Consider the following 12,329-nt stretch of genomic DNA (forward strand, 5'->3'; position numbering starts at 1 on the left):
TGGTCAAGCTGGTCTGGAACTCCTGACCTCAGGTGATCCACCCACCTCGGCCTCCCAAAGTGCTGGGATTACAGGTGTGAGCCACTGCACCTGGTTGACTCCTGCATTTTAATATGTATCAGGCCCTGTAAACAAAGTCATGGGCAAAACCCAGCAATGATTCCCTACACTGACATAGTTCAAAATAGGGCCCCTTTTCCAACCTGGATCCAAGCTGTCTTTGGATGGTGTCTTCAGCATCTCTTCTGGCTCACACTCTTCCTCCAGATCATCCTCTGTCTGCTCTCCAGGGCTCAGGGAGCGAATCTCACTAGGTGTGGACAGATACGTATCCTGCCTAAAGCCAGGAATGAGGACGGTAAGGAGAGAATACAGGCAAACGGGCTGCTGGTGAGGACTTGCCTAGGGCCGGGCCCTGTGCTAAGCTCCATGTTAACATATTCTTGGCTGCTGGTCAAGATGGTGCTGGCAAGTCTCTCACTTGACACCGTCTCCCCACTAGAAACACATCACCACAATAGATGAGATTAACAAAGGCCAGACTACAAACGAACACAAACTCTCTCAGGGCCACAGCAATGGGACGGAAAGCCAAGCAGACAGTGGGACTGCAGTCCTGTGCTGGGCTCCCTGTAGGTGGCAGCAATGATGGTGGCTCCTCCCGAGTACAGGAAACTAAAACTCCCTTGGCATGAGGCAGGCACTGAAGCCAGGGCCCTGGTTCATAGCTTAGGGGTGGAGTGGGAGCCTCAAAACCAAGATGATACCTCTAATACCACCGCAGCACCTCAGGACCAGCGGCCCCTGTTAAGGCCTGGTCTCCACAGTGCCCTGGGAGCCACATGGAGCCAATGGCAAAAACAGACACACCCAGCAGCAGGAGAGAAGAAAAACCAAAAAACCTCCCACTCAGAATGAGCAACACCCAAACCAAAACCTCAAATCAAAAACTAGAACATGAGTTATCTGCAAATAAAACTGACTTTGCTACATAAACACTTGAAAGAAGTATATTCAGAAGATTCAAAGAAGTAAGTGAAACTACAGCTTTCAGGTGGGAGTAAGAGGATACTGCGGTCCCACTGCAGCCCTCCCCTCAGACCCCCTCCCTACCCACCCTTCCCCTTGGCTGGCCAGTCTGGGACTGCTCTGTTCCCACAGCCACTTGGGGCATCCCCCATCACAGTGCTCAGAGGCTCGCCAAACACTTTGCTTTTCCACTTCAATACCCTTCTCATGGCCGGGTGCAGTGGCTCATACCTGTGATCCCAGCACTTTGTGAGGCCAAGGTGGGAGGATCACTTGGGCCCAGGAGTTCAAGACAAGCCTGGGCAACACAGCAAGACTATGTCTCTATTATTTATGAAAATTAAAAAACCCCACAAAACCTTTTTGTATGTATTACTATAACTGCATATTCAAAGTCTGTCTCCCCGAGCCAGCTGTGAGTGTGCTAAGGGCAGGGCCCAGGGCTGTCTTGGCCACTGCTGTGTCCCCAGCATCACTCCATGGGGCCCCAGCAGGGACTCATCCCTCTGGTGGAAAGACAGGGGCTGCCAGGACCTGGGGTGGCCGTTCTGCTTCCTGTCCTTTGTGTGCTGCTGCTGCTCCTGGTGGTCGATCTCCAGCAAGTGCTGCTTCATGCAGTTGGTGATCTCTGGGCCCAGGTGCCAGATGAACACACAGCTGTGGAGGCCAAAGAGACACAAGCAAGGCAGAGGAAGAGTGAGCATGGGAGCTGCTGCCGTGGCTGACCCTGAAGCCACCCTCACCACAGCCTGGACCCTATTCTCCAGATGCTCCTGGAAAACACACCCCTATCCACTTAGTGCAGGGATGCTGGACTTGCCACATCCGCACCCTGGGCCCAGGTCTGGGGCATCTCAGCAAACCAGGGCCTGCTCTGGAGGCCTCAAGACATGAGGAAGGGGGCTGTGGGGAAGAACAGGGTTAAATCAAAGGGAGTTGACAAAAGGGACTTCCTTGAGCACCACCCATGTGCTAAATAATGTATGGGTATCATCTCATTCGTCACCATACAATTTTCTTTTCTTTTTTTTTTTTTTTTTTGAGAGTCTTGCCCTGTTACCCAGGCTAGGGTGCAGTGCCACGATCTCCGCTCACTGCAACTTCTGCTTCCCAGGTTCAAGTCATTCTCATGCCTCAGCCTCCTGAGTAGCTGGGACTACAGGCGCCTGCCACCACGCACAGCTAATTTTTGTAGTTTTAGTAGAGACACAATTTCTCTATGTTGACCAGGCTGGTCTTGAACTCCTGACCTCAGGTGATCTACCCGCCTAGGTCTCCCAAAGTGCTGGGATTACAGGCATGAGTTACCACGCCCGGCCTCATCACACCATTTTTAAGGTAAACGGTGTTGTCTTTTACAGGGGAGCAAACTGAGGCTCAGGGTAAATAAGCTGCTCAAGGTGACACGAAAATAAGTGACAGGGCTGGGATTTGTTTCTTCTTTTTAGGTTTTTTTTTTTTTTTTTTTTTTGAGACAGGGTCTTGCTCTGTCACCCAGGCTGGAGTACACTGGCATGATCTTTGCTCCCTGCAACCTCTACCTACCAGGTTCAAGCCATCTTCCCCCTCCTGAGTAGCTGGGACTACAGTTGTACACGACCACACCCAGCTAATTTTTTGTAGAGATGGGGTTTTGCTATGTTGCCCAGGCTGGTCTCAAACTCCTGAGCTCAAGTGATCCACCCGCCTCAGCCTCCCAAAGTGCTGGTGTTACAGGTGTGAGCCATCATGCCCAGCTTAGAGCTGGGATTTGAACTCAAGGCTGGGTGTGACACCAAGACTCCCACAATCCAAACTGGGCAGCTCAGAAATGCTTTCTACACAGGCAGGCTGAGAACAGTGCTCACGGTATCTGAGCCACAACTCTCCCAACGGTCCATGTCCCACCTGTCTCCAGATACTGTGATCAAGTGATGACAGTCATAGGTGAACTTCATGCTGGTAATAATTTCTGCAAACAAAGCAGAGAGGCTGTACTTGCCTTCGGAGTCAGAGGCTGGGGGTGGGGGTGGTGGGGCGGTGAGGAGGCCTCCCAAGCAGAGAGGTAGACCCACCTGAATGGCCAAACATCTTGGCAATGCACTCGCCCGAGTAAAAGTCAATCACTGAGATGCTTTTGTCAGAGCAGCTGGTGGCCAGGAAGGTGCCTGAGGGGTCCACATGGACCTGCCAGGAAAGGGACCCACATGTCACTCCAGCTGCCTGCTTCTTCCTTATGAGGAAGCCTGGGCCCCTCCCTCCCCCATGGTGGATGTTCAGCACATGGGACCCTGGCAGGGTAGGAGCTCCCGCTCCCATTCGACAGGTGAAGAAATTAACAACCACCTCAGCAGTAACAACAGTAGCCAGGCCCTGAGCTAAGCACTGAATGTGTGTAAACTAAACTCCTCCAGAGAACAAGTCTATGAGGCAAGCTGTCTATGTGCATTTTACAGGGGATGATGAAACAGGCTCAAGAGATGATGCTTGCCCAAGGTCACACAGTCAGCCTGAGGCAGAGCCTGAATCCATAACTGTCCCAGACCAGAGGCTCTGAGAAGGTCTCCCTTGTCCTGACTGACCCATGGCTGGTGTGGGCAAGCCAAGAGGGGAGTCCATGCCTCTTGATTCTTCCCGTTATACCCTGCTGCCACTCAAAATGGAACCCACTTAGATGCCCCACTTGGGGAAGGGCTCTGTAAATAAAGGAAACGCAGCTGGGGTCACCCTCCCCACCCTCTTGCAAGCATCCTTGTTTAACTAGGCCTGAGAAGGTGCTGGCCAGCGTGGTGCACTGAGGAAGGACCAAGGCCACAGGTCTCAGGTGTGGGCCATCACAATAGGTGGCCCATCAGGGCAGCAGACAGACGGGGGTCTCCAACTCCTTACCTTCAGCAAGGACCCTTCGTCACCCTGGGAACCCTTGTAGCACTTCTTCTGCTTCCCGTTCACAGTGTTGTAGACTCTGGGGAAGTGGGGGTGTGTTGTGACCAACAGGGCCCTGCCTACCCCACCACCTCATCCTCTGGGTCCTGCTGTCCTCCCCTCCCCTGGAAGCCCCCTGCTACCTCTTGTCCCCATCTGATGCCTAGACTGAAACTGAAATCCCATCTCAAGCTGAGATTGTGTCCTGGGGTACCCACTGAGTTAATGCCCATCTCCCCCCCATACTGCAAGCTCAGTGCTTGGCACTGAATGAGAAGGAACTGGAAAGGGGGTGCAGAGCCTCTCTGCACTGCTTTGCCCCCTGCACACTCCCTCTCTGCCTCCCCCTGGCTCATTCCTCCACATCCTCCCCAGGGTCAGGTGTCTCTTCCTCCAGGAAGTCCTGCTTGATCCCCAGGTGGGGTCAGGTGTCTCCGCAGGGCCCCTGGGCTCCCCCATCTCTGACCACTCTGTCACTGTCTGTGGCTGTGAGGTGGCCATGTCCCCTCTACTGGACTGTGAGCTCCATGAAGGAGGGCCTGGGGCTATCCTGGCCACTGCCATGATCCCAGCACCATCCAGCCCAGTTAGGTGCTCAGGGAATACGGGTGAATGAGGGAGTTTATGTGCCACATCAGCACCTTAGTCATCCCACATGGGCTCTAGGGAGAGCCAGAAGGAAGCCCTCTGCTGACCTAGAGGCCAGGCCTGGGAGAGCCCAGCTTCTAAGAAATACTTGCTGGTGGCCAGGCGTGGTAGCTCACGCCTGTAATCCCAGCACTTTGGGAGGCTGAGGTGGGCGAATACCTGAGGTCAGGAGTTCGAGACCAGCCTGGCCAACATGGCGAAACCTCATCTCTACTAAAAATACAAAAATTAGCTAGGCGTGGTGGCGGAAGCCTGTAATTCCAGCTACTTGGGAGGCTGAGGCAGGAGAATCACTTGAACCCAAGAGGCAGAGGTTGCAGTGAGCAAAGATGGCACCACTGCACTCCAGCCTGGGCGACAGAGCGAGACTCTGCCTCAAAAAACGAACAAACAAACAAAAAACCCAAGAAGGAACACCTGCTGGGTCCCTCGATCCCCTCCCAGCTTCTTGGGAACCAGAGGAACAGAGGGAGAAAAGCAGACAACCTAGGACAAGGCAGACCAGGCCAGCTAAGGGTCCAGGGCCACCCCTTACCTCACATTGCGGTCCTGGCAGGCCACGGCCACGTACTTCTGGGTGATGTCAATGTCCATGTCATACAAGGTGGTTTTCTCTGCTACGTGGTGGGTACGGACAAAGTGTAGTCCATCTGAACCCTGGCAGGGCCGGCAGGACCTTCAGAGAATGCCCCGATAACCCCCCACCCCAGCCCCCAAGGAGGCCATGCCACCCTACCCGCTGGGCACTGCGAAAGTAGATGCTCTTGTCGGCCCCACAGCTGATCATCTGGATGTCTCTGTTGCCTGGGGGAGGAGAATGCTATGTGTTAGATAGAGCTGGGCCACATGGGCAGGGGACCCTAGCTGGGGAACTCCACTGCAAGAGCCATCAACCAACTGTGCTGGCATCAAGGAAGGCTTCCTGGAAGTGGTGAGGTGGGTGCTGGGTCTGGGTGGGACTCTAAGATATGAGCTGTGTGTGTGAGGGGGCACAGGTGGAGCTGTGGGCAAGGCAGGCTCTGCAGAGCAAGGGCATATAGAGAAACAAAGGCTGGGGACAAAGAAGGGACACCCTCCCCAGTCTGGGATTGAGATAGGTGACTTCAGCAGCAGAGTAGAGGCAGAACTGTAGCAGGGACCAGTGGAGACAGGCTGGGAGGCTCGTGCCATCAAGATCAATTGCAAGATCCACACAAGCCTTGGGCCAGGCCCCATGCATGTGGCTGGTCTTCCTGAATGCTCACCACCCATCCCACTGGACAAGTGTGAACACAGAGGTTCACAGAGTCCTTGTCCCAAGGCACACAGAGGACGGGGCAGGACTGAACCCAGGCATTCTCTGGTGCCAGGGTCAAAGCTGTTAAACACCGCTCTGAACCTGGGCCTCCCCTTTGAGCCTCAGCTTCCTGTCCGTACAATGGGTATGGTGACAGTCCCTTCCCTGGAGAGTGGTGTGAAACCCTTGGAACAGGGACTGCCACATGGTAAGCACTAGACACAGTCTTGCTTTTATTATTCTCATTTCTTTTTTTTTTGAGGTAGAGTCTTGTTCTGTCGCCCAGGCTGGAGTACAATGCCGTGATCTTGGCTCACTGCAACCTCCACCTCCTAGGTTCAAGCAATTCCCCTGCCTCAGCCTCCCAAGTAGCTGGGATTACAGGCACGTGCCACCACACCTGGTTAATTTTTGCATTTTTAGTAGAGACAGGGTTTCACCATGTTTGTCAGGCTGGTCTTGAACTCCTGATCTTGTGATCTGCCCACCTCAGCCTCCCAAAGATTATAGGCGTGAGTCACCGCCCCCCACTGTCTCATTTCTTTACAGAATAACAGTTTGGTGAGGATGAAACAACAGAACAAATATAAAACTCTTAGAGTCTCGGCACATCAGACATCCTTCTTCATGACAGGACATTTGAGAGGGTCCAAGCCTGACATACAAGTATTAGATGTTGCTCAAGGAGGAGTCGTTGGCTTACAGAAGGGAGTGAGCCCCATATAGGCGAGGAAGTGTAACCTAGGAGGGACCCAGAGAAGGCCTGCAAGCCTCTGGTAATGTTCTGCTTTTTAACCTCCATGTGGTGAATCTAAGTACCGTATTTAACAATATTACGACCACGAGCAATTAGAACAATCTCTGCTATCAACAATGTCCCAGTTCAAACCTCGCTCCTAAGAACTGTGAAGTGGATACTTGCTGGCTTTTTTTTTTGAGACAGAGTCTTGCTCTGTCACCCAGGCTGGAGTGCAGTGGCACAATTTTGGCTCACTCCAACCTTGGCCTCCCGGGTTCAGGCTATTCTCCTGCCTCAGCCTCCCAAGTAGCTGGGATTACAGGCGTGCGCCACCATGCCCAGTTACTTTTTTTTGAATTTTTAGTAGAGATGGGGTTTCACTATGTTGGCCAGGCTGGTCTCAAACTCCTGGCCTCAGGTGATCTGCCCACCTCAGCCTTCGAAAGTGCTGGGATCACAAGTGTGAGCCACCACGCCTGGCCTATATTCTTCTTCCTCTTTTTTTTTTTTTTTTTTTTGAGACAAAGTCTCGCATTGTCACCCAAGCTGGAGTGCAATCACTGGCGCAATCTCAGCTCGCTGCAAGCTCTGCCTCCCAGATTCACGTAATTCTCCTGCCTCAGCCTCCCGAGTAGCTGGGATTACAGGCGCACACCACCACGCCTGGCTAATTTTTTTGTATTTTTAGTAGAGACAGGGTTTCACTATGTTGGCCAGACTAGTCTCAAACTCCTGACCTCATGATCTACCTGCCTTGGCCTCCCAAGGTGCTGAGATTACAGGCGTGAGCCATGGCACCTGGTCATTATTCCTTTTTTTTTTTTTTTTTTTTTGAGACGGGGTCTCACTCTGTTGCCTAGGCTGGAGTGCAGTTGTATGAACTGAGCTCACTGCAGCCTCCACCTCCCAGGTTCAAGCAATTCTCCCACCTCAGCCACCTGAGTAGCTGGGATTACAGAAACACCACCACATCCAGCAAATTTTTGTATTTTTAGTAGAGACGGGGTTTCACCATGTTGTCTAGGCTGGTCCCGAACTCCTCACCTCAGGTGATCCACCTTCCTTGGCCTCCCAAAGTGTTGGAATTATAGGCGTGAGCCACTGCACCCAGTCCCAGCCATTATTCTTTATACTATGCACAGATACTGTATTCACTTGTTTGGATATATATTTTACAGGAGAGTTGAAAGAATGAATCCTTTTTTAGCAGGGTAGCTAGCAAGGCACAGGGAGCGGGAAGGAAGGGGCTCACCAGCGAACTTGATGGCAGTGATGGAGGAGGAGTGGTCATCCAGCGTCTGCTCCAGGTTGTAGTTCTTCTCCACGTTCAGCACATGGATCAGCCGGTCCCGACTGGCTGAGGCCAGCAAGGTCAGCCCTGTGAGAGGAGAGAATAAGACTGGTTCCTGAAGGCTGCGTGGGTGCCCTGGCCTCCCAGAAGGGCAGTGTGACCAAGCTGCCCAGTCCTCGGAGAAGGGGTCTTTGGTTCTTCAACTGTAGCCAATTTGGACCAAGCCTGGCAAGGGCCACTCCCTCAGTTCTGTGTGGTCTTTCCCAGAGCCCCCACACCCTGGCATTTCACCTCCTCACCACCGGCTCAGGAGGATGTCGCGATGGGCGCATGGACGCTCCTCCAGGGACATCCACAGCAGACACTCCAGCAGAGCCCAGTGCTCTTGCCTGCTGGGTCCGACTCCTTGGCGTGGTGGGTAAAGCCCTGGCAACCTCTCAGCCTCTTCCAAAACCAATGTCCTCTCACCCGCTGAGGTCTGGCTACCTGGGCCTAGTTCAGGTCCTACTGACTGCCTGTGGCCAGACTCCCATCTGCCACCAGCCTTCCCTACTCTGGTCACTTGCTATGTCTGAGGCCTAACAACATGACCTGAGGCAGAGGGGAGATCAGGAGAGGCGAACTGAGTGAAGAGATCTTTAAAGACAAGTTAGTAGGGCACACGGCATGGGGGATGGGAGAACGAAAGAAGAGCATGGGCAAAATCACATCAAGATATAACTCCACCATCTCCATAACTCCCAAAGTGCTGGGATTACAGGCATGAGCCACCGTGCCCAGCCTAGAAAAAATCTTGAGGAGCCGCGCGCGGTGGTTTACACTTGTAATCCCAGCATTTTGGGAGGCCAAAGCGGGTGGATCACCTGAGGTTAGGAGTTCGAGACCAGCCTGGCTAATATGGTGAAACCCCGTCTCTACTAAAAATACAAAAATTAGCCGGGTGTGGAGGGGGCGTGCCTGTAATCCCAGCTACTCTCAAGAGGCTGAGGCAGGAGAATCACTTGAACCTGGGAGGCAGAAGTTGCAGTGAGCCAAGATTGTGCCATTGCTCTCCAGCCTGGGTGACAGAGTGAGACTCTTGTCTCAAACAAACAAACAAAAAAAAGCCGGGTGTGGTTGCTCATGCCTATAATCCCAGCACTTTGGGAGGCCAAGGCTGGCGGATCACCTGAGGTCAGGAGTTTGAGACCAGCCTGGCCAACATGGTGCTGAAACCCCATCTCCACTAAAAATACAAAAATTGGCCAGGCATGGTGGCAGGTGCCTGTAATCCCAGCTACTTGGGAGACTGAGGCATGAGAATCACTTGAACCGGGAGGTGGAGGTTGCAGTCAGCAGAGATGGTGCCACTCCCCTCTAGCCTGGGTGACAGAGTTCATCTCAAAAAAAAAAAAAAAAACATGAGGAATTTGGGTGAAGCCTATAGGGTGTTCATTATAATATTCTCCCAATATTTCTATAGGCTTCAAACTTTTTGAAAATAATGCCTAACAATCAATCTATCTTCTTCAGTAGAAGATGAGCTCATTCACAATTCACTCATTCACACATCCACTCCCTTTGGCTTGGGTGCTGGCACCAGCAGTGGGCAAGTCAAGCTGAGTCCTGCCTGCGAATGTCTTGCGTTCTGGAGTCCCAGCCACTCTGGTCTCAGGGTCCAGCTACAGGGGCCCTTACCGAACACTCCCAGCTGTCATCCACAGACACTAACTACCCCTTTCTGTGGCCTTGCCAGGGGGGTTGCCTCCCTGCCAGACCCCCATTCCGAATACTCCTGCTGCGGGCTCACCTGTCTCTGGCTTGGAGTACTCCAGGCACAGCACCTCAGCATCATGGGCCTCCACCTTGACCAGCTCGTCCATGAAGTGCAGCTCGTGGATCCTGGGAGACACACACCGCCTGCTGAAGCCCCAGACCCCAGCCCCATGCACTCTGCCACTTCTAGAACAGGTCAGAATGGCCAGGCCGGCAACATGAGAACCCCTTATCGTGGCCAAATACTCTAGAGATGTGCAATCACTTTTCTCATTTAGAAACCTGCCATTGTAAAGCGAGCTGTGTTGAGCCAGGGAGCACCTCAGCAGGCAGCAGTCCCTTGTGGTGCATGCGCCAGAACATAGCCCCAGGGATCTAGGACAGTCCTCTAGGGTGATAGGCGTTTACACAGGGCTGCATCAGAGGTGGTTCCTGGGGTGGGGCAGGGGCCAGGGATTAGGGACCAGAGGTCATAGTCCAGGATAGGAGCTATGGATGAGAACATCTAATTCCAGTCTCTCATTGTTAAGAGTCTCAAATCTAGACCTTCCTCATTCTCCTCAAATGAAATCAGTCATCAAGTCATCCCAGCTTCTCCATTCTACCTACGTGATCTTAGTCCAGACACCTTGTGCCAATAACATCACTTACATCAGAGGGTCAGTGAAAGGATTAAATCAGTTAACACAGTGCTCAGGCCCGCGTCCAGCAAGGGGGAAGAGCACTATCCCCATGTTAGCTCTTGGTACCGCTGTGCCCCTCTGGACAGTGCCATGTCAACGTGAGCAGCTCACTGACACACTGAGCTGGCCTCATACAGTGACTGATATCAAAACAGGTGCCAATATTTAAATATTATAGAATTTCACAGAAAAAAAATCAGCACTTTCTGCTCTTCTTGACAACAGGAAGATGTGATAACTTGTAGCCTACTCTCTTGGGGCTGCCTGGTGGCTGCTGCCCCTTTATGTCCCCTCTAGTTCCCCCCAACTCTCTTCCATTCCCTAGTGGCTCCAACACCCAAGTGGTCACAGCAGTCATTTGTCATCTTAAACCTGGTCCCAGAGACAGAGCCTATGTCCCACTAGCACCTACTGGGTCGGTAACATCTTGCCAAACTTCAACAGGGCACATAAGCAGCCTGAACTCTCAGCTACCCCACCCTCCTAGCCCCTCTCCCAGGGCCACCAGGACCCTCCTTCAGCTGGCACCTTTGCTGACAGTTCAGCATTGGTACCATGTGGCTGGTGAAAGTGTCACTCTGCCCTAGAGTCATGTGAGCTTGCCTGTGCACTCTGTAGGCAAAGTCTGCACACCCCAGCTGCTGAAGTCCTGATAGTTACCCTGCTCTCAGCCCTTCTGGAAGCCTCTTCCGAGCTTAAGTTCCCAATGGGGGCTGTTTATGGGATTACTATTCACAGCCCCTCATTCCCAATGGGCAGCAGGAGGTGCCAAGGCCAGGGCTCCTGCCCACTGCCCTGAGAACCCGAGCGGGAGCTGGGAGGTGTACACTGGACACTGCCAGGGCCCACTTGCCTCAAATTTCCACTTCGGTCGCCTGAAGCCAAATGCTGGCCGTCAGGACTGACCTGCATGACCCGCACCCCGGCTTTCACGTCCACGGGCGTCCCATTCTCACTCCCCCGGTCTGGGAAGTGTGACATGTCCTGCAGGTGCTGGATGTCATTCTCCACATACACGACCTTCAGCAGGGTCTGCAGGAAAGACAGGGCTGAGGTCAGCACCACAAGCAGCTCAGAAGCACCTCTGAAATCGTGTCCCTCCATAGCCAGTCTCTTCTTCGTTAGTAATACAACCTTAATTTTGAGCTGGGAGTTTCACCAATCAGAATAATTATTTCCTTGCCTCCCCTGCAGCTAGATAAGAATATGTGAATAAATTCTGAACAATTAAATATAAAGCAAGCACGTATTCTTCTGCTGTCTTTTCTCCATCCTGCAGCCTGGAACACGGATATGATAGCAGGAGCCCCCACAGCCACACTGGGTCATGAGGACATAGCCTACTCCCTCAAATGACAGAGTAGAGAGCTGGAAGGCCCTTGGATCCCTAAGGGCTTCCTGCAGAACGGTCTAAACTGGTTACCTCCAAACTACTTTTATGAATCAGAAGCCTAACTTTTACCTGTTGAGTTTTTCTATTACGTGCAGTCAAAAACAGCATGTATATCACAGGCACAGAGGAGATGATAGTAGCACTGGGTGGGGAATGAGGGGAGTAATAAAGGTGTACCTATGGGGCACCTGCTACAGCCTCCTGCATCAAGGGTCTTTTTAGTTCCAATCGCACTGGCCTCTTTCAGGTTTTCCAACTCACCCAGCTATTTCCCACCCCAGGGCCTTCATACAGGCTATTCCCTAAGTATAGACTCTCTCCCCTTCCCTCTTTACTCTTCCCAATCTCAACTTAGCTGTCCCTTCCGCGGGAAACTGCTCTGGATGTCCCAGATAAGTTCACATGCTGCTGCTCTATGTCCTACTAGCACCCTGAACATTTTCCTTCATGGTGCTTGTTGCATTTGTGATTGTGCATAACATGGATGGCTTTCAGTTCACTGCCTGCCCTCACTAGATTGTGTGTGCCACAGGGCAGAAGAGTCTTAGTCGCTGTTGTGTCCCTAGCATGTAGCAAAGCACCTGGCATGGACCTTAATAAGTGTCTGCAGA

General features: G+C 52.6%; 1 protein-coding gene across 4 annotated transcripts in view; it reads right to left on the bottom strand.

Moving 5' to 3' along the window:
• WDR62 (WD repeat domain 62) overlaps window positions 1-12,329 on the bottom strand; it is a 51,976-nt gene that overhangs the window by 12,114 nt on the left and 27,533 nt on the right. For all 4 annotated transcript variants that reach the window (XR_005238298.2, XM_037991583.2, XM_073016614.1 and 1 more), the window contains 10 exons: window positions 11,179-11,357; window positions 9,677-9,768; window positions 7,849-7,974; window positions 5,318-5,385; window positions 5,117-5,238; window positions 3,898-3,973; window positions 3,084-3,195; window positions 2,917-2,980; window positions 1,564-1,686; window positions 204-337 (listed from right to left, as the gene is read on the bottom strand). Coding sequence is in view for 3 of the 4 variants with exons in the window: in XM_037991583.2 (XP_037847511.2) it covers window positions 204-337; window positions 1,564-1,686; window positions 2,917-2,980; window positions 3,084-3,195; window positions 3,898-3,973; window positions 5,117-5,238; window positions 5,318-5,385; window positions 7,849-7,974; window positions 9,677-9,768; window positions 11,179-11,357 (1,096 nt within the window). In the remaining variant the exon portion in view is untranslated. The remainder of the gene's footprint in view (window positions 1-203; window positions 338-1,563; window positions 1,687-2,916; window positions 2,981-3,083; window positions 3,196-3,897; window positions 3,974-5,116; window positions 5,239-5,317; window positions 5,386-7,848; window positions 7,975-9,676; window positions 9,769-11,178; window positions 11,358-12,329) is intronic.

This window comes from Chlorocebus sabaeus, chromosome 6, assembly GCF_047675955.1.
Source record: "Chlorocebus sabaeus isolate Y175 chromosome 6, mChlSab1.0.hap1, whole genome shotgun sequence".
NCBI classification, from domain to species: Eukaryota; Metazoa; Chordata; class Mammalia; order Primates; family Cercopithecidae; genus Chlorocebus; species Chlorocebus sabaeus.